At 42.3% G+C, this 26,197-nt stretch overlaps 1 protein-coding gene across 1 annotated transcript in view; it reads right to left on the minus strand.

Moving 5' to 3' along the window:
• ROR1 (receptor tyrosine kinase like orphan receptor 1) overlaps positions 1–24,301 on the minus strand; it is a 252,394-nt gene extending 228,093 nt beyond the window's left edge. Inside the window, exon 1 of the mRNA XM_054038421.1 lies at positions 24,106–24,301. Coding sequence (XP_053894396.1) covers positions 24,106–24,196 — 91 coding nt within the window. The 5' untranslated portion in view covers positions 24,197–24,301. The remainder of the gene's footprint in view (positions 1–24,105) is intronic.
• Positions 24,302–26,197: the final 1,896 nt, after the last annotated feature.

The raw sequence follows: 26,197 nt of genomic DNA on the forward strand, positions 1-26,197 counted from the left end.
AAAAACTTTTAACTATATCTACCAGTCAACATTTTCAACTATTTTTTTAAAAAAAATAATGCCACCTTTTATTTCTATGCAGATGCGCTTTTCATTCAAGGATATTGAAGTGCATTACACAGGTGAGTAAAAGTTATTGACCTACTTTTTACAAATTGGGAAGCAGGTAGAAATAGTGACTTTTCCCCAGTCACACACAGCAAGGCAGTGGCAGAAGTGGGAGTAAATGGCATTGTCATGGCTTCCAATCCCTACTGAGACAGATAGTCTACTCCCCAGGAATAAAGGGGACTCACAGGAGTAAAGGTTTGAGGGACTGAGCTGCTTAATAGAGATCCTCCCAATAACAAAAGTCGTATGGGGATAACTGTTTGAAAAACTCCTGATCCTTTGCAGCAGTTTGTGTGGAATGGATTCGATATTCAGACTGGGGAGTAACTGAACTCCAATACAGTGACTCTGATCAAGGTAAATTCATGCTGAAAAGTTAGAGAACATGTTAATAGTGGAATAGGCTGCATATTCTAAGAGATTCTTCTCAGCTTGAACTTGGTTTCCTGTAGTTGCTGTTCTGGTTCTAAGGGCTTCTCACTTCAAAAGTCTCTCTTAGAAGCAGGCTATACAGCTAAGTTTTAGTGGTGCTGAGGGCACAGTTTTGTACCTTTATGTTCATGCCCAAGGTTAACCAGGACACAAATCTTACCACCTACATGGCTAAATGCCTGAATCCAGTCATAGATCAAGAACTGAGCTGCCAAGTGGTGCAAAACATGTGGGTACAATATTTGCAGGTGACAATGCACCCAAAAAAGGGAGACTGGGCTTGTGAGAATTTGGGCTTAGAACATGTATCAGTGAGGGACGAGTTGCCCATATAGCATACATACATCTTAAAAGTAGACCATTAGTTTTAGGTATGCAAATCTATGCCAACAAATCAGACAGACCTCTAAACTTCAGCGCTTGCACCCCCAGCACTGACAGTTGCACTGAAGTCCCTTTACAAATGTGATTGATCATACTAACATCAATGTCTTCAATGATAAATTACTTGCATCTCTTTTATACTCAAGTTTCACTGAAATAATTCAGTCCCTGGGAAGAAGGATAAAATAAATGGGACAGAGAATGGGGAAAAGAACTTGTAAATCTGAGCAAGAGAAGATAGATTCAGGTAGACAGCTCCAAAAAGATTTTCTGAATATTCAAGTTAGACTATGAACCCTTGACCAGGTCTCACTTGCTTGTCAATCTCTTAAGGGAAAGCAACCCAAGACTGCCCTCACTTAGCTCCCGGATCCAGGAATACACTCAAACACGTGCCTAATTTCAAGCACACACGTGAATACTCTGATTGGACTCAACTGGACTACATCAGTGCTTACAGTTAAGATGTGCGCTTAAAGTGCTTTTGCTAGATTGGGGCCTGAAGTGACATTTAGCTATTTCTGAACACTTTCTCCAATGTATCAGAAACTAACATGATACTCTCAGCATCAAGAATGCATCTTTTCAGTTTCTCTCTGCTGTATATCCCATTGTTCCTTGAGCAAACACCCTAGGGCTATGTCTACACTGGCAATTGAACAACAAAACTTCTGTCTTTCAGAGGTGTTAAAATAAAAATAAAATAAAAAAACCTGAAAGACAAAAAAGTCTTGCTGACGACCAGTGCCAGTGTGAACAGTGCTTTGTTGGCAGGAGCGCTCTCCTGCCAACAACGCAAACACCACTCGTTGGGGGTGGAAGTTTTTTGTCAGCTCTGACAAACAGCGGCTACACGGCGCGACTTTTAGCAGCACAGCTGTAGTGACACAGCCATGTTGCTAAAAGCTGTGTAGTGTAGATATAGCCTAACACCAGGACCGGCTCTAGCTTTTTTGCCGCCCCACGCAAAAAAAAAGAAAAAAAGGCGCCGGACTGCCGAAGCAAAAAAAAAGAAAAGAAAAAAAAACGGCAGCCGCAGGGAGCGCATGGAGGACGGTCAAGGCGGCTCGCAGGGGGGTGAAGGGCAGCACGCGCCCGTTCCCTCCGCCCATGGGCAGCCAGGCGCTGCAGCCTGCTCGCAGCTGGGCAAGAGGGGCTCCCCTCTCCGGCCTTGGGGTGCCTCTCCCGGCTGGTCAGGCTCCGAGGGGGCCGACAGGCAGCGCTGGCTGGGGTCTGCGACCTCCGCGCGGGGCCTGCGACCTTCGCGCGGGGCTGGCATTGCAGCGGGGCTCGGCACAGTGCAAACGGTGCTGGGATCAGTGGGGCCCACCCCTCCACTGTCCGCCAGGCCGCTGCAGAACCCTCCATTCCTCCGGTGCCCGCCGGGCCACCACAGAACCATCCCTGCCTCCGCTGCCTGCCGGCCGCTGCAGAACCCGCCCTCCCTGCCTCCGCTGCCCACCGGCCGCCACGAAACCCTCCCTCCCCTGCGTCCACTGCCCGCTGGGCCACCGCAGAACCCTCCTTCCTTCCGGTGCCCGGGGGCTGCAGGAGGTGCTGGCTCAGCCACTCCTTTAAAGGCGGCTTGGCTGGGCTGGGCTCAGAGCGGTGCAGGAGGCGGAGGCCGGTGCAGGCGCCGGGGAGTGGCGCGTCCCGGGGAGCCCGGTGGCACAATGAGCGGCGGGGATCGCTAGTTCCTGCCCGCCCCGGAGCGGGCTGGGCTGGCCGCCCCAGGCACTTGCTTTCTCGTCGGGTGCCTGGAGCCGGCCCTGCCTAACACGTCCCCAGTTGTTGTCAATGTCTGAATGTCTCAAATTCCCAACTTGTAGTACCATAGGATCTAATAGCCACTAAAGTTTAAGAGCAGAGGATTATTTTCAGTAGATTTTCTCTTAAGGCACAAGAGAAACTAAGTGACTTTCTACATCAATAGAAACAGAGGTTCAACCTCCACAGTGAGTGGGTGAGGCAGATGAAGGGAGGAGAGGGTCAAAGCGGAAGAATGCATAAGTCATGCAGCTGTGATAAAGGAGATAACCATAGAGTAACAACAAGTTTGGGGCATTTCCTTTGATCCCCCTTATCAACTGCACCTATGAATGGAGTGGTGGGGGAAGTTACACTCCCTCGTGTTAGCAGAAGGAAAAAAACAACACAAAACAGAACAGAATTTGCCTCTTGTCTCACCCACCAAGAGGTTACAGAAATATCAGCAGCAGAGCACCTCAGCATCAGAAGTACCAGGCTGCACAGAATTACTGCCCTTGACCATGGGCAATTCCCGGTGCCAACTAGTTACTTGACTCTTTAACTAGTTAATTGCACTGTATGGATTCACAAAAACATCTGCAGCACTATAACTGTCCCAAATAGATGTCAGTCTTCCCAGGTTCCAGTTCCTCCTAGAACTCTTCAGTTAACGAGGAGCTGGTCACATGGAAAGCAATGAAATTACATAAAATGGACAAAAGAAACAGCCTCTCTGAAGTTATAGATGGGGTAGCTCCTCAGAGAGAGATCCCAAACAGCCAAGAGGAAGATCATTTTGGAGATATGAGGCCTGCAGGGACTGTAAAAAAGGGGAAATACTGATGCAGGAGAGGCTAGGAAAAACAAAATTATTAGAACGAGGAGAGGAAAGGAGGAAGATGTGCCATGTGCTCCATTAACTGCCGCCCTTGTAAGCAAAAAGAAAATAATTCTGGCTGAATAAAGTAATGTAACCGTGCATCCCTACTAGAGGGTAACAAAATCTTCAAAAAGGAGAAATTCCTATTCTTCAAAATGCTAAAGGATTAATGCTCATCTGGCTATAGTATGTTACAGAACTAAATACATTACAAAAAGATGAAACTCTAGAAAGCCTGTGCTGTTAGTCATATATTTAAACATAAGTTAGATATTAATGGCTTGGAAGTCGTCAAGACGCTCCTATTTGTGCGCTGAAACAAAAGTCACACTGAGATATTATCCAGCCTCAAGAAAAGGTTTTCTATGATATTGTAAAGTGGTGACCAGAAATCTTTTGTGAAATGCATATCACTTTTCAAAGTTAGACAGAAATATAATTGCTGTTGCAATAAAATCATGACACATAACAGAACTCTTAAAAGGAAAATAAAAGGAGGATAAGTGCTGGGGGGAAAAAAACCCAACAGATTAGATTTAAGACATACAGGTCACTGATTTTAGCTTACCAGCCAACATTGAGCTGTAGTCCTATCTAGCATTTGCTAAAATCATTACAGGACATGGCTATAGGGACATCTGTATTCCTGCTTCCCAGTGCATTTTGTTAGGGTCACTTTTGAAATAAATAGCTGCAGATGATTTTTTTTATATCCCTAATGGCTAAAAACTGGAAAATAAGAAAAAAAATGTGGAATTTCTTTGTCGCCAACCTGTCTTTATTACAGATCTCTCTGTGCTTGGAACCAAATTGATGTCACCTCTTGGTAAAATCAGTCACCCTGTGAATAATACATCAATGATCCCCAAGCATAAAGTATCTGTTTATAAATATAAATAACTGAGGAGCTGGCACTTCTGCACAATAACACGCTATGTTATGCTTTTCTGTTGTTTATCATGTGCACATGAGAACTGACACATAGCAGGTTTTTAAGTACCAGATCAGGGTGAAAGTTTAGTGTTGATTTATAAAAATGCACTTATCCCATGTTTTAGGCACATGTACAAATAATTGATTTGAAAATATATGCAAAAATTTTGGCCCAGTATTACTGACAAATTCCACCCCACCCCCATTCATTATTTGTAATAGCTACCCTAATCCAAAGTACCACCTGATTTAACAGCCTGGGAGAACAGGTAAACCTTGCAGCACACTTTGAAGGCCAACAGACTTGAGCTCTATTGAACCAAAGGAACAGTGAGTTCTTGAAGCATGGACCCATCAGTGAAAATATCTTGCTACCAACCTTATTCCAATCAACATTAGGATGATATTAACTCGAACAGCTCAGCAGCTGAACATGAGCCAACTAAGTCAAAAACCCATCTCTTTGAATTGCCCACAGAAATGGACTGGAAGCCAGGGTAGACTATGGCACAGAACCAAAGTGTAGTGCTTTAGAAGCACTGCTAAGTAAAAGGAATGCTGCATTCTGGACCAGATGAAGTTTCCCAGTAGTCTTAGCATCTGTCAGCAAGCTGCTACCAAAGAAGTTCTAAACTACGATGTATGTTGTATCGGGTTCCATTTTCAAATCCTCACTAAGAAAATGGCATGAAGCTCACCAGTAGAGAAAAGCCCCTCAGTTCATTTGCAAAACCAATTGCAGAACAGAACTTTGGACACACCAACATCTAGATACTATGGGGAAAAGCAATTTAAAAATCCTGGATTAAACCAGACCTAATAGATTGTTCCAAGAAAACTCAACTGAAACTGCCAAGTTTCTCCTGGTTTTGGGTCAAAACCACCACATTTTGCAAGGCTGTAAGATCCTCCAAAAGGGGCTCTGTCTTGTGCATCCATATGGTAAACGGGCTTTATTGGTACATATCATTTTCACCATACACATACAAACCGACAAAAAAAAATTTCCATCGATGATCATTGAAATTCACAGATAAAGTAAGAAAAATGCTGTACTCAGAGTACTCAGAGTTTGACTTAAGGATATTTAATTTGTATATTTTGACATGTGATGTTGAAATTTGTGTTTTAACAGTTATAAAGCTTTACTTTTTTAAATCTTATAACCTATCGTCATTAAATAATTGTCTGTGCCCAATAATTTCCCCCACATACAAACACTGTAATCAATTAAAATTAGAATGCTTAAACTTGATAATTTTGCACAACTATGAAAAATTAACATTGATAAAAAATGTCAAATGCTTTAAAATAAACATTGATATTATCTGTTAAAATTATAAAAACTAAAAACTGAATTCTGCCAAGCCTAAATATGAACAATGCACTAAGATGCTGTCCCTTTTGACTTACTTGAACAAAGTCTTATAGACCCAAAGAATGAACAGAATTCAGAACCCTACTTAACAAACCCTTTTTCTATGTCCAAAAACAAAGGAAATGTAAAAAAAAGAGAGTGAATCCTCAATTTAAATAAAATAAATTAGAATCTCTGGTTGGTTTTGTTTTTCCTTCCTCTAAATGGCAAAGCATAAGCTAGTGCCTAGAGCACTGTTATTTGTTGCCTGGCCTTATGTGGTTTATGCAACTATATAATGTAGTATTCAATCAAAAGGATTACATCTAATAACAACTGCTTTCGTCAAATGCTACAAATGCTATCCCTGAGGTACGGAGTGGTTTAAAAAGTGGAAACAAAAATGCTTATTTCAAGTCATACATTAAATCTGGGAAAGATTTTAAGTGTTTTATATATACTTTTTATTAGAAACAGATACTGTACATTCATTAGGATCTGTATTAAATTTGAATTATTCTGGATTATGCAAATAAAGTTTCATTTCATTAGCACATTTTTCTTTCAGAAAAACAGATAGAACACTGTGTTTTGGGGTGTGGTGAGGGCACACCCAGAACGAGAAAGATGATGGCCACTGTGGTATAAAAGGGCACACAATGATAACAGGTAATATTTTAATTAAGGAAACTGAATAGTCTCTGTGCATATATATTACTATATGGAAAGTACTGCTTTGATCCTGTCCCGAGACTGCTATGCATAAACAGAAGCTGCACATCCTTCCTATTATGTTATGTGTTTCAAGTGTGATTCATCCTGGGGATGAGAAAGTTGTGCTTAATGGTATGATTCTTGTATTGATTAAAACCATGTTTGCTGCCATGGTACTCAGTGCAGAAAGCAGAAATTGCACTGTACTCTATTTGTATGGGGGGGGGGGGGGAAGTACTTTTGCAAAAATGTACTTGATAGCTATGGAGAAAGGGAGACCAGAGGATTGTTCGGACTTCCACAAATAGACCATTATTTGCATACTATGTTTTCTTTGTACAAAAATTAATTATCTATAAATGACCAAGGTCTGCTGGCAGACATATAAAGAGCAAAATAACTTCTCAACTAGCTTCCCAAATGCAGTAGTAATAAAACTGTCACTAATTTAAGTCAATATTTGTCAACTGAATAAAGAACCAGCTCTTGTAAAGATATCATCAGCATGCTAAAATCATGGATTTATATTGCACTGCATGAATTTTATTCAAAGGCTGAATAAAATTCTGCTCTCAATTATGCTCATGAAACCCCATCAAATGAGCTTTGAGACTGATCTCACTGAAGTTGTAGGGGGTGCATGAGAGGGCAAAATTTGTCCCATTAAGTCTTTTTAACTGTTTAATGTGTAATTTAGTTCTTAGCTGTATAAAAAGGGCACACTAATAGCTTCATCCCCTAGTAGCACCTACAGTGTTCCAGCTCAAAAGGAATATACTTATATAGCTTTCTGTACAATAAAATATATTTGTTATAAAATAATTTTAACCGTTAGAAAAAAACAACATTGCTAGCAAGGCAATCACCTTCATTTAATTAAAAGGTTTTAAATAAAATATTTTTATAGAGTGTGGGTACTGAAAAGTCTGTAAGTTTATTACTGTCTAACTACCATTTATTCAACTACCTCAGCCAAGTCAGGGCTTCTAAGCTTAGCTTAGAACTAGGTCATTGGACCTAGTTCTTGGGATATCCAAGATAGAGGATGGAAAGAAGATGGGTAACATTTTCAAAAGTGTTTAAGTGACTTCTAAGTTTAAGTCCCATTGGACTTGGGCTCCTAAGTCATTTAAACACTTGAAAATTTTACCTGATGTCTTTAAAGGAAGATACAATTTAAAACAAATGATTATTCAGGCTTTCACAGAAGCCCAGACAAAACCACAGAAAATATGAAATGTGTCTTTAAGGTAGGCTAACTTGTAAAATGCAGTCAACCGGGATCTTTTCTGCACGAGAACATCTTCATTATGTGTCCAGCATGGAGGTGCTCTTGTACAGGGACGATTGTGGTTGATTGATTGCATTTTAGCAGTTAACGTCCTAAAAAAGTGCGTCTCATATTTGTGAATGGACTCAAGCAGCAAGTCCATCAGATCCTATTGATACCATCAGTATGATTAATCTTCATTAAGTGATCATTAGGCCCCATCTCTCAAAGAACCTGATTTTGATGTGAAAGAAAATCAGAAATGCAACAGAGTCAGTAAAAGAGAAAATTTGAAAACTAATATTCCCCTTCCCTGTGTGATTTTAAGTTTTATGAGTCAACATTTCAGGGGTCAGTAATTTACAGTAACAAACTGAAGGATAACACCTCATGCAAACGGGAAGAAGCAGAGCAAAATTAGCTGCAATAATCCTTCAAGAATATAAGCCTTTTCTTATGGAATCTTACAACAGTCATGTAGCTTTGGGGGGAGGAAAGAAGGATTACGATACAAAAATAACTGCAAGGAACTAATCCACAGAAAAGTAAATGAAAATTGGAACTTCCCTATCATTATATAACTATTCGCTAAACCGTTTCAAATGATTTTACAGTTTCTTTGACAGATACATATATAAGTACCTCTTAGCAAATTGTATTGAATGTATATGCACTTAATCCCCCTGCTTGCACAGTTGAGATGGAATTCTTCCCCTTAGGCCTTTTCAGTTATTACAATCAGTCCGTGTGAGATTACCGCAGATAATCATTAGAGATAATAATTTGGAGGGGGGTGTATACACAGAACTGACAATTAAGTGATTTGGAAATGGGACTGCTATAGAGCTGGCCAAAAATCCAACAAAAAATGGAAAGCCATGTAGGTACGCTTCCCTAGTGCTATTTTCCCAAGTCCCCTGCAGTGCCAGCTTTGCTCTTCCCATGACTTCCATGGTAGCTCATGCAGCCACTCGGTCATTTACTACAGCAATCTGGAAGAGCCCACTTGCAACCACCAAGTCAAGGCCTCCCACTGGACTTAGTTGAGAAAAGCAACAAGGAGTCTGGTGGCACCTTAAAGACTAACAGATATCTGTCACCAGACTCCTTGTTGTTTTTGTAGATACAGACTAACACGGCTACCCCCTGATAGTTGAAAAAAGGTGGCTTAAATTCATTTATAGATCTTAAGGCCAGAAGACTATGTAATGGGCCCTTCAGCATAAAGCAGACCATAGACTTTCATCCAGTGCTAAAGGGCTCTCCCAGTGCAGAAGAACTCATCAAGTCAAAGGCCTTCATAATGATCTCACTAAGAACAGAATTACCTGGGGGAGTGGACATACTATGAACTACTCCAGAGAAAAGAAAGCATTCCTATGCACTCCAGGGTCCTCTAGGGTGCTGCCAAAACTCTGGATTTATGTATATCCCCGCCTTCTACATGGCTTTTATACCACTGACCCATTAGATTCTCCTATCCAAGCCATTAATCTTCTGGCTGGGGAAAACTCACAGGTGTTCCCTCTGATGCCAGCAATCGAGTCCCTTTAACTTTCCAGAGAGGTCAAGAAACCTCCACAAAAACATCCTGATATTCCCGGATTCATAGATGTTAAAGTCAGAAGGGACCATCTAATCCTATCTCCTTTGCAGCACTCCCTTTTAATGCCAGCCCCAGCAGAAAAAACTGGAAAGTTAACCGAACATGTCCCATATAGCACTGGACAGCTAATAGCAAACTATTGATTACTATTTACTGTTCTAACCCCTTCCACTTTGACATTTCCACCTGGTCTATTTGCCCTAGGGCTGTAGCTCTCAAGCTGAAGTGTTGAGGGCCAGTCACTAAGGCTCAGCCACATGACAAGAAGATTTTTCTTTATTGTTGTTAGCAGTGGCAAACTAAAGATCAACGCAAGAGGAGCTTGCATAGAATGAAATGTAAGTCTGCTAGCAGAAAGATGTCAAGAAAGCAACCCTCCTAATATTTTGAAAGTCAGCCCTTGACTGTTTGAAAAATTGACCTAATTCCTCTCATTGTAAAGTCCACAAAATTGTATTTTCACATTTCTCACCATTGTCATGGGAGCAGGGGACGGGAGTAATTTTATGCTATTGATGGGCCAGAAGCACCACATTTGGATTTAAATTAGACTGCATGTTGAAGAAAACATGTTTATAACCATGATGTCAGAGTCTGTCATACTCCAGGAACAGACTCACCAGTAACAAGAGCAAACCAGATACAATCTACTCATACATTTAAAAATAAAAAAAAGGTTATAGAAACTTCTTCTTTTGAACCCTGATAAATTAGAAGTTCACTAATGAACAGACAGATCCTCTATTATGAGACTGGACCTTTGTGAATATTTCCCTTGCCCAGGATCTTTTTCCATACGCTCTCACCTAATAGAAGAGGTGGGAAAGAGCAAAGAGTCTGACAATTTTTTTTTTTCAGATGGCCCTCTTATATCTTAGTCACAGCTCTGGGATGTACTAAAATCTGGTTTATATAGATGTAAGATATTCCCTCTCCTAATGTGGCAAAAAGCCTGTGTTCTTCACATGATATCCGCAGTGTATACTGTGAAGGAAAAATAAAAGGAGGACATAAATAATGGTATAATTCAATTTATAACCAGTGGAATGACCCATAACTTATGAGAGGCAGAACTCCAAGTGATGGTGGCCCTCCACTCTCCTGGGTAAGTAGCATGTATCTTACCACTGCACTCCACAGTGTGCTCTGTTATCCCACACCAGGTTCCAATTATTCCATGACCTATTCAACTTCAGATTTACTTATTTAAAAGGGTGCAACTAAATCTCACAGAGGGTGAGTGTTAAAGTCTGAGCATGCACTGAGCTGGACCTCCAAAGCCTATCCAAATGTTCACAGCATATTAATTTATTCTACCGTTGTGTTGCTACTAAATTAAGTGATAGTAAATTAAAACCACAAAGACAAGGACCAACAGTTAACCACATGCTAAGCAAAACAAGTGTTGCTTGCATCTTGCCCATGGAGGCTACTGTAGCCTTGCGCTCTGAGAAGCTGCTGAGAAGAGTGAGTTTCAAAGGAGGGGAGGGACCTCAATTCAGAAAGCGCTATCACCAGATGTGAAGTGTTTCAAACTTAAAAATGCCAACAGCAAGCGTTTCCCAGCTGATCATAACTGATTCCATGGTATCTGAGGTAAAAGGAATTTTGCTCTCCAGAACAGATACCAGACCATTCAGGATCAGCAACACCTTGACTTGTCCCGTGATTTTAACAGAAGCTAGTGAAGAGAACTGAGCATCATACCAGTCTGTGCCACTTGGAAGGCAGGCAACTGTATTCTGTACTAGCTTCAGCTCCTGAGTGGGCTTCAGACACAGCCCTAATCAGAACATATTTCAAAGGTCAAGCCTGGCAGTAACACCGGTGTAGATAATCATATTAGGGTACATCTACACTACCGGGGGGAGTCGATTTAAGATACGCAAATTCAGCTACGTGAATAGCGTAGCTGAATTCGACGTATTGCAGCCGACTTACCCCGCTGTGAGGACGGCGGCAAAATCGACTTCTGGGGCTTTTTGTCGGTGGCGCTTACTACCACCTCCGCTGGTGGAGTTAGAGCACCGATTCGGGGATCGATTGTCGCGTCCCGACGGGACGCGATAAATCGATCCCCGAGAGGTCGATTTCTACCCGCCGATTCAGGCGGGTAGTATAGACCTAGCCTTAGAAAAGAGCGGCCACAGCCTCACAGCCATATATAACCATTCGCTGTAATCAACTAGCAGCAGCTTTTAAATGACAGGGTCTTCACCTTTGTTTTTTGGTTCTCTCAATATTGGTTGATTATTATTAAGCCAACAGTAGGGATACCATATTTCAGCAAGCAAAAAAGCAGATGGGAGGAGCCCCACCCTAGCCCTGCCCCTGTCTTGCCCTAGCCCCGCCCCTCCCACTTCCCATCCCCCTCAGAACCCCCAACCCTCCCCCCCGCTCCTTGTCCCCTGTCTGCCCCCTCCTGGGATCCCTGCCCCTAACTGCCCCCCAGGACTCCACCCCCTACCTAAGCCTCCCTGCCTCTTGTCCCCTGACCGCCCCCTTCTGAGACCCTCCCCCCATCCTAACTGGCCCCCTAGGACTCTACCCCCTACCTGTACCCTGACTGCTCCAACCCTTATCCACACCCCCACCCCCAGACAGACTCCTGGGACTCCCACGCCCCATCCAACCACTCCCCACCCCCTGACAGCCCCCCCCAGAACTCCAGACCCATCTAAACCCCTCTGCTCCCTGTCCCCTGACTGCTCCGATCCCTCTCCCCACTCCTGCCCCCTGACAGCCCCGCCCCCAGAACTCCCCCCCGCTCCTTGTCCCCTGACTGCCCCCTCCTGGGACCCCTGCTCCTAACTGCCCTTCAGAACCCCCACCTACTAAGTGTCCCTGTTCCTTGTCCCCTAACTGCCTCCTCCTAAGACCCCCCCACCCTAACTGCCCCCACAGGACCCTACCCCCTACCTGTACCCTGACTGCCCAAAACCTTATCCACCCCCCCAGAAAGCCCCCCCGAACTCCCGACCCTGCCCCATCTCTTGACTGCCCCCTCCAGAACCTCCCTGCCCCTTCTCCGACCCCCTGTCCCCCTTGTTGTTGGCCTTCGCCTAATGTCTCTGTGAGCTTGCTCAGGAACAGCCTGAGCCGTTCGTCCCGGAATGCCGGGCAGCAGGGGAGGAGGAGCCGGGGAGGAGCTCCAGACTGCCGGAGGCGATCTGCAAATGGGAGGGAGGGAGTGATCTCTGCTGCAGGGGAGAGGAGGAGGGGCTCTCTCTGGCTGTCAGAGCCCCATGTAAGTGGCATCATTCGGCCGGCTGCCCTGTTAGCCACGCACACTCTGCATGGGGGGAAGTCCGGACATTTACAAATTCCCCCCGGATGCTATTTTTAGCTCAAAAAGCCGGACATGTCCGGGGGAAATCCAGACGAATGGTAACCCTAGCCAACAGACTTCTATAGGTCTTGAGGTGGTGGTGTGCTTTCGTGTGCCCTTCAGTTTATCATTAACAGCAAATCAAAATTTGTTTTTCAGAAAAGGATAAAAGGAGAAAGAGAAAATGGCTGAAGGCATTAGAATGCCAAACCCCTCCTTCTTGATCACTGCTTGGAATCAAGGGACCCAGATGGTGCTATTTTGTGGCCTACATGCAATTATCTCAGTCTAGCTCCTAATGAACAAGTGTCCACATCACTAAAGCCACAATATGGCTGGCACTAGTTCCTAACTCTAGATCAAATTTTCTGAAGTACACGTGAAAAAGAAGTTCTTAAGAGAAAAATTGTAAAGGCAATAAATGGGAATAAATATATATTAAAGGCTGTGATGCACTCAGATAGTTCAATAACATTGTATACATACAAGAGATGAGATGAGATGAGATTAGGAAAATAGTCTTAGATTATAAATATCCTCGCAGTAATAATAGTTACTGAGATTACAAATATTTAAAATAATACATTATTTGAAGAGTGAGATTAAAACAGGTTCAAAGGACTGGCTTGGGTTTTTTTTTTTAAAAAAGAGTAAAAACTGCTTGTGTGCCATAGTCATTCCAGTATGCTGGTGGTAGCTACAACATCAGACCATCTCTACTCAGTATTTTCCTTTACAGATCAAGTTAAAAGACTAAGATTTTACTGCTCTTAGGAAGGATACAAAAACACACAATGTACACAGCATTGGTATAGACCGTTTTTTCTGTGGAGGGGCAAAAAACTTAAAAGCTTCATCAAATCTTAAAAAAAAAAATCTTTAAAAAAATTCAAAATAGTTTCAATTTGCTGTAATAGAGAGACTGGAATGCCACCCACTTACCCTCAAGGGATTACACTCAGCCCTGATTAATCCATTCTGGCTTTAGCCAGATGTCTGGATATCTGAAAGACTTCAATGATTAGCAATTCCATAATATGTTCATATTTGCATAAAAATGCAGTTTGCAAACTGGTTTAGATTAACCAAACATACCCACTGTATAATGTTTCGTAACAATGGCTGGGACTGAAGCTAAGGCAGAATAAAAACAATCTGTTTAATAACAAACAAGAATCTGTTCATACGGTGACCACTAGAGCCATTAAAGTTCTGTGGTTCCCCACTTCTTTACAGAGTTCAGCAGAAGCCCTGCCTCATTACACAGGTATTCAGCACCCGTTCTTTTCTCCTTGTATTTTCTACTGTAAAGGAACATCACAGGTATGCCACTGCCTTTCAACCAAAGCAAACCGGAAAGGTAGTCTTGTGGTTAAGGAACTCAACTGTGACTTAGGAGGGCTGGTTTCAATTCACAGCTCTATCAAAGACTTCCTGTGTGAGCTTGGAGAAGTCACTTGGCCATTGTGTGGCTAAGTTTCCCTATTGTGAAATACAAATAATGCTTCCTTTGTCTTGTCTCTTTATGCTGTTAAATGCTTTTGGACAGGGTCTTGCTGATACTATGGTGTCAAGGCTAAATCCCCACTCTGGCACTTCGAGTGCAGGAAGTGGGGGCCCACAAGGATTCTAAAAATTAATACGTGCCACTCCAGGCTTGTATTAAATTCCCAAGGTTACAGCTTTTCTCTGACCTTGGCTTGGTAAATGCTGCCATGACCCAAATGCAAAAACAAAAACAAACAAACAAAAAAAAAAAACCTTGGACCCAAGAAGGAGCACAAGGAAGCCCTGATCTCAGTTGGAACCTCTAGACATGGCCGATGGGGGGGAAAAGCCAGTACAAATTACCAGGGCCTGGCGGTCCGGAAGAGGGCCCGGCTTTCCCCTCCCCCCTACCCCCATCGGCCCTATTTAGCCGGTCCGCCCTTGCTGGGGGGCCTGAAAAAAATTTTCACGGGGCCCAAACCCGCTCTCAGCGGCCCTGCATCTAGGTGCTACTGTGAGAAAAAAATACCAAGACCATACTGAAACACCATAATGCACTTCAAAAAGTAGTATTTGCTTTTATAAGTTTAGAGTTGTGTGAAATTCAGGTTTTCCTATGCAGTGGTTGATTGAGATGGTTTCCAATAAGCTTGGGTTTGTACATTCTGTATGTTTTGGGTTCAAACATACCCAGTAACTCAAAGTGAAACTCAGCTGTAATATGTAATCATAAGCCAATCTGGTTCATTTAAAACTAGTCCCAGGTTCTTTGAATAGGTTCAAGAACCTTAGCAAATGTTTTGACAATCCTGATCTGAATTTTAAGTATGTAACAAGACGCAAAAACAAGGCAGGTTATACATGGTTTCCAGTTTCGCTGCAAATATCTCCATTGCCTTAACTAGGATATTGTAATCCGAGAGCTGGATTGTGTTAAAACTTTCACAATGAACTCTTCACAGCAGTTATGGCTGGGGGAAAAGTTCAGGCAAATGAAGAATTTACTCAAATCTTTGCCCAAAACACAAACTGAGCCAGATCCAGATATTTCCCACTGGAAGTACCACCATTATTTGTCAGACATTTTCCTGGTTCTGGCCAGGAGCACTGAAATACAAAAGGCTCTTTGCAGAGTAATATTAAGCCAACCAGCAAATAGGAAGTACAGGATCTCTCATAAAAAGGCTATTGTTGTGATATTTCCAGACCAGCATTACTATCTCTGGCGGTTTGATTAGTGAGAATAATGGTCTGAATTCTCACTGCTGAACCAAGCCTCCAACCCTGTTGAGGCCAGATCTTCAGAAATACTGAGCACCCACCACTGAAAGTGAAGTCAATGGGAGCTACAGATACTCAGCACCTCTAAAGTCAGGCCTTTGAGGTTCACCTACAGCTATCAAAATGGCCCCTCATCATGGCTCACAAGTGGGGATTGATCCTGGCACCCTCAGCACTAAAAGTACAGACCTCTACAATTTGAGTCAAAAGAGTACCTTAGATAGTAGTATCCTTACACAATGTGCGGGCCAACCACTAGATGGGCAGCAGCACGACACTCTTAGCCAGCATGTTACACTTACATCTCCAGCCTTTGAGAATAAGGTTTCACAGCAATAAGAGAAAATGCTGCCTGTAGATGAAACCAAGATGTTTATCTCTGGAGAGGAATTCCATGCTGTGAATGTGAAAGAGTATATCCCTCCAAAGTCAATCTTGAGTGCTAGGAGTGACAAAGTGTCTTCTAATATATTTCTGCTCTCTGGAGGGAATATGTGATGAGGTTATAAAGTTACTTCACATTTTTCCTTTCTTATCTCTGATCTTCCGATTTCCCATGGCCTGCTGCTGTGCTCTGACACAGGTCTACGCCATGCTGTCTCTTTCCCAGCTACTTCACTACTCCTGGAGCAGATGTTCAGACCTGAGCGGCAGAAAAAGTAGAGCATCTGGGAAAGAGACAGAAGTATAGTTCACTGACATCCCTCGAAGGAACAGAGCAGCAGGTCGCAGGAAGCTATTGTGAAGTATCAGTTTCAACATGTGACCGGCCAGGCTTGGAAAATCCTTTCAATAAAATGCAGGTTTATGCCATGGTCTCTAGTAACTGCCATATGAACCTGCTGCATAAGAGGAGCTGATCCTGTTAAGAAGCACTAATACGGAGTACTCAGATTGCTGGGATCACCAACAGAGTTAGCAGCAGGACAAGTGCTGAAGAGGACTAAAATCATATCTTAATAGCAACATACTGCAAAACCAGATCAGTAGCAGAAAATGATTTCTACTGTTAAGTAGGAATTCAGGTCATAACACACTATCTAAATTAAGGGTCATTACTCCCCTTAATGCATGCACATACCCAACTCCAATTAACAGTGGTGGAAGTTAGACATAACGGAGGCTAAGATGAGAATACAACCCATAGTTTACAGTGTCACACAGATGTATGGACATTTGAGAAAAAAATAAAACATATGCAAAGGGTTGTTTAAGTTTTTTAATATGTTCATTAACATAGCTAAGATGCAGCTATATGAACTACAGCTGATGGATATATTATCTGAATATTATTCAAACATTTTGTGTTGGAATAAACTGCACAATGCGTACTTATTTTCCAAACGACTCAGCTAGCATGAAATTCAGCTCTAGGCCAGCACATAGCAAGGCTTAAGTGGTGCATAGCCCTTGCTCAGCCCCTCTGCATGGGGTAAATTTCACTCCCAACATACAGCACTAAGCCAATATTGGAATGTCATGTTTTAAAAATAAAGTATTGGTGAATTCCCCCTATTTTTGCCCAGATTTAGCAATATGTGCATTGGTAAAAAAAGGATATTGCAGCCACGTTGAATTTCTACTCCTCTCCTGTGTCAGATAGGATGCAACTCCTCAGGACTGACTGTGGAATCTTGCATCACTGTTGGTGCTTTGCCTGGATTTAACTGATTGTTTTCAAGTGGCAACATCTAATCATTCCCCAAATCTGTGTGTCTGTCTTACCAATATGGACCTTGGGATTCTGTTCGCAAGTCACTAGCCATTTCCTTTCAAATGTAACTCTGCAAAATTATTTGGAGGCAGGGGAGCACAATTGGCTCCATTTCAGGAAGGGATTTTACTACAAAACCCAAGGAGGATATTGAGGACCCTGCATTATTACTTTCTGTCATTATTAAGGGCTTGCTTTTTTTAAATAGATTTTGTTTCAAAGCTTTACAAATCTGGCTGAATGGAATGGGAATCTAACATCACATTGCATTGCAGATCTGAAATATACTTATTACAGTGCCTTTCACAAGAGGGTCTCAAAAAGCTTTATAAACATACCTTAATAGTATCTATGTGAGCTGAAATTATCCCCATTTTATAGCTGAGCAGACTCTCTCACTTTCCTATGTGCTTTTCATATTTAAAATTGATGCAAATATAGTTCAAAATGGACATATAAAAGAAATTAAATAAAATCAAAGACAAAGTCTCCAATATGTAACATTACACCAGTACTCACAATGAAAGCAATATTGTTAGTAACTACATAGCAAAAAGTGTTACTTCTTTTCCTGGATCATGCTGTAGATACCAAAACGTCAAAATAATCACTGAAACTTTGAAATGTTTCTTATTTATCATGTAAAATTGTTCTCACAGGAACTAGAGAGGTGTACTTCAGTTAATCAAAATATTGTGTTATCATTTATACAATGTCACTGAAAATTGCTCTAATCTATTCAGATCTGTATTGTTTATATTATGAATGATTGAGTTAAATGTCTGTCAATATTACAGGCACAATACCGACAAGTAACAAAGATGACAAACTCTGCTCTAAAGAGCTGGTATTTGATAATTAACATATGTACAGTGCTCTAATAATACTAAGTATGGAGCTCATCTTTCAAACCCTTACTTGTGAGAGTTGTGCTTGTACTTAATCATATAAATAGTCCGACTGCCTTCAATACAAGAGACAACATCAAAAAAGTAAGGCCTGATTTGCTACTTTTTCAATACTGCTACTTTAACAAAATAAAAATATAACTCTATAAATATAACTGTATATTTAGTATATTCATGTAAGAGAACTTTTAACATGCAGGAATCATTTTTAAAATATGAACTATTTTATCGCTGTATTGTTCTTTTTATTAATGAATGACAAGGTGTGAAATTTACTAGCTTTGCCAAGATAAGACCATGATATGATCTGTCTAGTTTATCTATGGTTCACATAGCAGTTTCACCTCTAAAACACTGGTGGGTATTTTCTGCTCAGCTTTAATCTAGTACTTACAGCAAGATTGGTACATTACACTGACATAATGAATAATACACATTTTTTAGCAGCACAAAATAACTGGCTTTATAAGTAGACCACAGTTTACCAGATTTCTAAACAACATTGTTTCTAAATTTACAGATTTAAACAATGTTTCTAAAAATCACACACATTTCTAAACATAAAATTCATAACTGAGCTCACTATGGCAAGATGACAGTGGAGGACAGGGTCTGGAAGGGATACACTGTTTATTTTTTATTTTGTATTAGTTACCTTTTTGGATATTTCTGGCATGCAAGATAGCTTATATGTTACAAGCAGCTGCATTTAGTTAGGGATTTTTGAAGAATTTTCTACTCTGAGGTGCTTTTTAGTGTCTCAGAAGGCTACTGCATTTCTGTGCATGTCTCTGAAGAACAGTATCTAGTGTCACACCTCAGGGAAGGTTTTTTTGTTCAGCTTTAGGTATTTGTATTTAAGAGCTATAAGGCATCTTTAAGTAGACCCCTGCCTAGATCTCATTTGCAAAGGCTTAAGTTAAATAAAATGTCCTATGTGTATGTAATTAGCACGCCATTCTCTGTGGACATAATTACAGTAATACACAAACTATTATTCTAATTATTCATTTGTAGTAAGAACAACTTGTGAATAGACATGCCAGATACCAAAATCAGTCAAACAGTTCCAAAACGTATTTCCATCCTTCCATACACTGTTAGTCAATGATACAAACATTTTATTTGTTTGTAAACATATAATGCATACTGACTGAAACAGAAAACTATTGCCCTATCGATGAAAAACTGGGATATAGCACTCCTAATCAAAGGTGGAGGAATGCTAATCCACTGGAGGTAACTTTCAAAAAGGGCAACAGTTTTTCCTATTATCTAAAATACGTAGTCTATGGATCTATGTTTTTATGCATAAAAATTGTTTTACCCTATTCATGGTACTTCTGCCATGACTCTACTTTAGCTCACAGAGCTACATGATATTCAACAATAATAAAGCTGGAGCTGTAATAACAATAGCCATCACAGATACTGTAACGAGTGAGGGGGGAAAGCCAAGTTATAGAATTCCTGTTCCTCATATTCACACTAACCTTGTGGTTTTACTCAGAACATTTTTGGGCCAACCTCTCAGTGCACTTGGAAAGAGCATTTAAAAATAAATTTACTTTTATGTGCATGCTGTTTTTAATTTGCTTTTTCTATGTTTTGTTTCCTGCACTGTGGCTGCCAACCCTTCAAAAACAAAAAACTGAAGAGCAAAGAAAACTCTGTTCAAATTCTGCATGGAGCATGAGTTATATTTAAACGTTACAAAGATGATTTTGTACTAAATATGATGCAGCAGGCTTATGTTCTATTTGTTCAAATGCTTCTATTTTAGCTCACAAGATCATGTAATCCTCTCTCAGTCAATAACCAGACAGTCGATTTTTAAAATGATTAGACAGCACTGCTAGAAAGATAACTATGCAAGCTAGTTTACATCATATGATCATGTCTCAACTAGATTATATGATAACCCAAAGTGGACATGAGTAGATTTTTAAGCTCCTGTCCTACATACGCTTGAAGATTCACTTATTTTTACTCATATGAGTTGTCCTAGTGAACTGACTACTGACATGAATTAATTTACACTCATCCTGAAGAGCTTGCAGGATCAGGATGTCAGATTATAAACTCTTTGGAGCAGAAACCGTCTCTTTATAAATGTTTGAACGGGTCTTATTATGGTAACTTCTGTACATGATGGGGAGGCTGGTTTTATTGTAACGCAAATATTAAATAATAATCATGTAGATCAATGGGCAGGCAGACCTTGGAATCCCAATCAATCAGTATTAAAGCTTTCCTTTAATAGTGAAAGTTGTACAGTTGTTACGGTTACCAGTATATAAGGATGTTCATTAAAGGCCTTATTTTCACAGGTCTGAAAAAATATCCTCCTTTATATCTGAAATGTCCATGTTTGGTCTCAGTCAAAGCACATGGACCTTTTTTGGTGGCAGTAGTGGGGGAGGCGGGGAATGGAGAAATCCATTCACACATTTTTGAATTATGGAAAAATTAAATTATGCACTTATAGTTTAAGTAAATGGTAATATATCTTTTTGCTTACATAACTCAAAATCTGCTAAATTTTATCATTTACGATTTTCAAATTAGCTAATCTTCACTGAAGTCTAGATCCTTACATATTTAGAACAAAAATTAATTATATGTATTTAAAATTTCTCATTGCATGATGATAATGTTTGCTAATCTGAGACAATACAATAATTAATCTGGCACCAAGTTAACACTAATTAATATATAGGAGAAAAGTTTACAATATAGCAAAGATTTCTACAGACAATATTTCAATGCAGACATTGATTCTGTATTGAAATCCTTATGCTCCTACACAGCTTGTAAATAGCACAGAATAGAGCCTCTCTCCAACAAAATTTATAGTAAATCCAAGAGAGCAAATTGTGGGCTTAAACTCTGCTGATTGAGCATAATAACGTTTGGGTTTGAGGTTTTTTTGTTTTTTTTGTTTTTTTTTTTAACTTTTACTTTATTAAAAAAGAAAACAAAACCTCATGTTAAGGTAACATTAAGGTTATTAATTTAAACACTAAAAGGTCAGGAAATGAAAATGTGAAAGTTCATAGTAACATTCATTTAGCCTTTTTAATGTTTATGTTGTTAAATATACATAAAATATTCAACAGAAGACATTCAAACTCAACATTAATCAGTTGTCACCACTACAGATGTCAGAGAACTCCTTCCCTAAGGCTAGACCCTGATCCAGCAATTAAATGTGTATGATTAGACCCTTGTACCCACACAGTCACATTGACATCAACAAGATCCATCCACATGGATCCAACAGCAGAATCAGGGCCATGGTGAAAGATAGGGATAATCTCACACTACTGTGTGGTAACTGTTGGCAACAGTTGACGTTTTAATGGCAACCATTCCATAGTATGTGCAATAAGGCTATTGGCTGAGTTGGTGTTATTAAAACCCTTTTTTCACCATTGTAGTAGCTATGTTGGCCCTAAAACCAGAAGAAGAGCTCTCTGTAGCTCAAAAGTTTGTATCTTTTACCAACGGAAGTTGGTCCAATAAAAGATATTAACTCATCCACCTTGTCCCTTTATTAAAACCTTAACTTTTTCATTGCTTGACCTCAGAGTATTTAAACTCAAACTTAACATGGCATTAATGTATATTATTCTTTTTTGAATATACATTATGGCCAAGATTTTCAAAAGTGACTTGACCAACTTGACTCACCTTACAGGGCCTGATGTTAGGTTATGCATGCTCAGCATTTTTGAAGCCTTTCAAAAATCACCCAAAATCACTAATCATTTTTAAATATCTTAACCTAAATATGCACACTTTACCTAATGCCAATCCAGGCTTATTCGCCTCCATTTCTTTTATATATGTGTTATATGATGACTCAAATCTAAAATTATTGAAATGGCTACAATTAAAAATGAAACAAAACAATATTAAAATGAACAGATCACAAATATTGTTGGTTAAAACTAAACAAGAGATTTGCTTTAAGGTCTTTGTTATCAATTTGCCCTGGAACTATACAAGTAAGATGGCAAAGCATTCCACATAGCTGGAACTAAAAAGACAAATCCTCATTGATAATACTACCGTACAGACCTTAAATCAAATATCAAAGCAGAAAGAAATCCCTAGGTAAAGTTACATTTAGCTAACAACTCAGTCAAACTCTTGAAAAGTGTTTTTATAAAGCAATTAAGTACAGATCAAGTATAAAACTTGACTTCATTAACTGGAATATAGGAATGTTTGGAATCAGAGGAAAATAAGCCAAATATGTCTTTTAAGAAAGAGTCTTGGGGGGGAGGGATAGCTCAGTGGTTTGAGCATTGGCCTGCTAAACCCAGGGTTGTAAATTCAATCCTTGAGGGGGCCACTTAGGGATCTGGGGCAAAATCAGCACTTAGTCCTACTAGTGAAGGCAGGGGGCTGGACTCAATGATCTTTCAAGGTCCCTTCCAGTTCTAGGAGATAGGATATCTCCATTAATTAAAAAAAAAAATTAAAGCCTGGTTATAGTATTTTTCAAGAAGAAGAATACTGATGTGAAATTTAAAGTCCTAACAAAACTTTGTCTAACTACTGGATTAAAATGTTTGCAATTTGACAGAGGTAAAATGTAGATTTAAAATTCTTCAGAGGATATTCTTCAGGATGAACAAACTGATGTTCAAGCTTTTACTTCTGTCTGCTTCCTGGTTATACTCTCCCCTTCATTCCAAAAACCCAGTTAATAAGTTATCAACTGATACACATTTAATCTTAGACAGCCAGATTCTAGTACCTCCTTACTCTGTAAATAGCCTCACGGATATCAATGGGACTATTCATGCAGCAAGAGAGTAAAGATATCCGAATCTGTCCCAAAGATGTATACAATTTCTGTTATAAGCAGCTTCCAGGTTAGTCCTGGCTGACAAAAAAAATTAAATTCTAACGTCTATGGATTGTTGAAAAGGCCTCTTGTTCAGTGTTGCCCCTTGAAAAGATATTCTCATTCTCCTCCTCCTTGGTACCTTATGCTGTGTCGGTGCTTTTCTAAATACAGCTTAAAACAATATCAAAAAGAGGTTTCTTTCTGTTGTCTTAACCAGACACAGGTATCCTGCCAAGGAGACTCGAACTGGGGTTGCCTCTTGCAGATTGCATATTAAAGTGAAGCCCAACACCCTGACGGCTTGAATCAACTTTTCACCCCTCCTCAAAGAAAGAATCAGTTGTATCCACAGGAACAGCCCATCTTCCCTTTCATTGTGTCCCAGCACATAGAGGAGGGGGAAGCACTGATGGCTTCCCGCAGGGGAAAGTAATACGTTTTGCCTTTCTTATTAGCTTTACTCAAAATTTGCCATTGTCTTTAAAGAGGATCCCAATCAAGTATGCATTAGATTGCGGCTTAGAAACCACATTCAGCCCACTGCCCAGATGCACCCAGTTTTTACCGTACTTTGCAAATGCAAACAACACACACACACACAGCTGCTGCTCCTCCTCCCACCTCTCTGAGCTGCAGCTGGGAAGGGTGGAAGCGACAAGGGAACAATTGGTGAATCGGGGCTTTGTCTGGGGTCACCTAGTTTCATTCACAAAAATGCACGTCCCGCCCAAAGACCGCCGGACTCCCCCGGCTCTGGCATGGGCGCGGGCCAGGCCAAAGGGGCTGCGGCTCTTTGGCGGGGACGGGAGGGGAGAGAGAAGCCAGACACCCTCTTTCCACCGAGATGACAGCGGAGCGCGCCCCGGCCGGCCGGCGCCCGAGGGAGCCCCCTTCCCCGCAGCGAGAGGGCGCCCCGGGGGGCCGGGCGGGTGGCGGGCAGAGGGGATGGAGGAGCGGAGAGGCAGGCACCGTGGGGAGCGCTGGGGAAGGCTCCGGGGGGAGCGGCGGCGCCCCCAGCGCGTCTCCCCGGGGACACAGAGCAGCGGCGGGTCACTTTCCCAAGGGCCCGCCCGAGGCGGCGCGTCTTACCTCGGGCTGCGCCCCCGAGCTCCGCCAGGCTCCCCGCGTGCAGCAGCAGCAGCAGCGGGAGGCTCCGCTCCCAGCCGCCCGGCCGGGGCATTGCTGAGCCGGCTCTCGCTACTCCGACATCCGCAGGACGGAGCCCGGAGCCCGGGCCAGCTCTCCCCGCCGCGCTGTGCCGGGGGGGGGCTCTGCCCTCCCAGCCCTTCCCCACGCCGGCCGGCCACTGAGCGGGGGCGGCGGCTTCCCTCCCTCAGCCCCTCACTTGTCACTTTCCCAAACCTCCCCTCGGAGCCCGGCCCCGCACCCCCCACCGGCGGGCGGCCCAGCCTGGCCCAGCAGCGCCCCCTGCCGGCCCCGCCGAGTCACTCCCAGCCCCTGCCCACCTCGGCCTGGCGGAGCCTCCGCCGTCCCCAGCCGCAGGAGCGACCCGCGCCCCTCTTCCAGCCTCTCCCCACAGCCCCAGGGTCAGCACCGGCGGGCAGGAGCGGGCTGGGGGGAGCCTGGGCAAGGGAAGGAGCTGGGAGGCAGGGGAGAGGGGCATAGGGGCTGGAACTAGCGCTGCTGCCGCACCCCCAGACTTGAAGTGGTTTCCATCATATTCAGGGTTTACAGTTTGGTTCAATGGCTCCCAGCGCCCTATAAAAACTGTTCCAGCCCCGCTGGGGAGAGGGAGAACTTGGGGTGCCTGGGAGCCTCCTCCCCTTAGATCGCTCCCCCCTCCCATGAGAGACAAAATCAACCTATTGGGTCATTTAATCCAGTGAGTCTCTGTGCCCCCCCCCTCGACTTCAAACGATCCCTGGTTTCTTGCCAGGGCCAGGCGCCACCCAAAATTGGGATCCTGGCGAGGAGCCAGGGGCTGATGGCGGGCGGTGGGGTGGCTGTGTGAAGGGATAGAGTGGGTGCTGGAGTGTGTTTTCTCTCCCTTACAGTGCTCAACTCTGGGGCAACTCTGCCCTCTCTGGGAGCACTCACTGTTGGCCCCAGCTTAAGGCTGTGCTGAGGAGGGGGAGAAGTGCAATGCAGTGGGGTGGATCGGGCAGGGAAGGGTGGTTACAGCATCAGGAACAACCTGGCCCCATCTGAGTCCTACCACATGCTGCTTTCCCCAAGAAACTGGTGTGATCTTTGGGCCTTCCTTTCAGGCTCCCCTGGGGGTCACACTCCATAGGATAAGGAGCCCCAATCTGGTACAGAATGGTTTCCTTTGGCCACTTTCTTGTCCCCTCTAATTATGTCTCTGCAGTTTCCAGTACTTCCTTTTGGAGAGATTGCTCTAATCAGAGATGGACATAGGTTAAGCAGTTGGCCATTTAAGGCCCCATATCCTAAGGGGCACTGCTAAAATATCACTGGGACTTCCAGGATCACTCACTCAAAACTAGTCCCAAATAGTTTTTCTGTGGATGGTTTGCCATCTGGTTCCTGTTTTCTCTATTAGTCATGTACATCAGTAAACATTAATGCCCAGATATGCCCTATAATCCTTTGCACCAGTTGCTGCAACATCCACTTCAAAGCCAAGAGCATCTCGTGGGGAGTGGGGGGCACACGGGGTCACGTCCCCCTCCGAGATTTCTGCCAGGGTTTATATGCCCTGCCCTGAACTCTGCTACATACCTCCAGAACCTTTAAATTATGCCCTCCCTCTGATTATCAACAGTTACGTGTCACCTCTATTCAAAGCTAAGAATCCTAAGGCAAAGGATTCTGGTATATGTTTGGCATCTAAATGCAAGCCCTGCACACAACTGAGCCAAAGCAAGGAGAACTTTCAAGGAGAAGAAATAGCAACAATAGGAGATCTGGTGGCTTGCTGTGTGGGGTGATTTGGTGGGAAAGGAGTGGGAAATGATGGAGAGAGGTTCAGTCCCATCATTGCTTAGGGTATCAGTGTCAGCATGGCCTTAAGTCTAATAGATCCATATGTAGCCAAAATGTCTCTTGATTGAATTTAATCTCACTACTCCTAGCTAGACTCCACTGTATTACCCTTCACAACTCTGAATCTTCCTGTCTGTTTTAAACATTCAAATACTTGTAGCTGTCTGTTACATCCTCCTTAGTTATTATTAATAAAGCTGTGTATTTAGTTCTT

The sequence above is a fragment of the Malaclemys terrapin genome, chromosome 8 (assembly GCF_027887155.1).
Source record: "Malaclemys terrapin pileata isolate rMalTer1 chromosome 8, rMalTer1.hap1, whole genome shotgun sequence".
NCBI lineage: Eukaryota > Metazoa > Chordata > Testudines > Emydidae > Malaclemys > Malaclemys terrapin.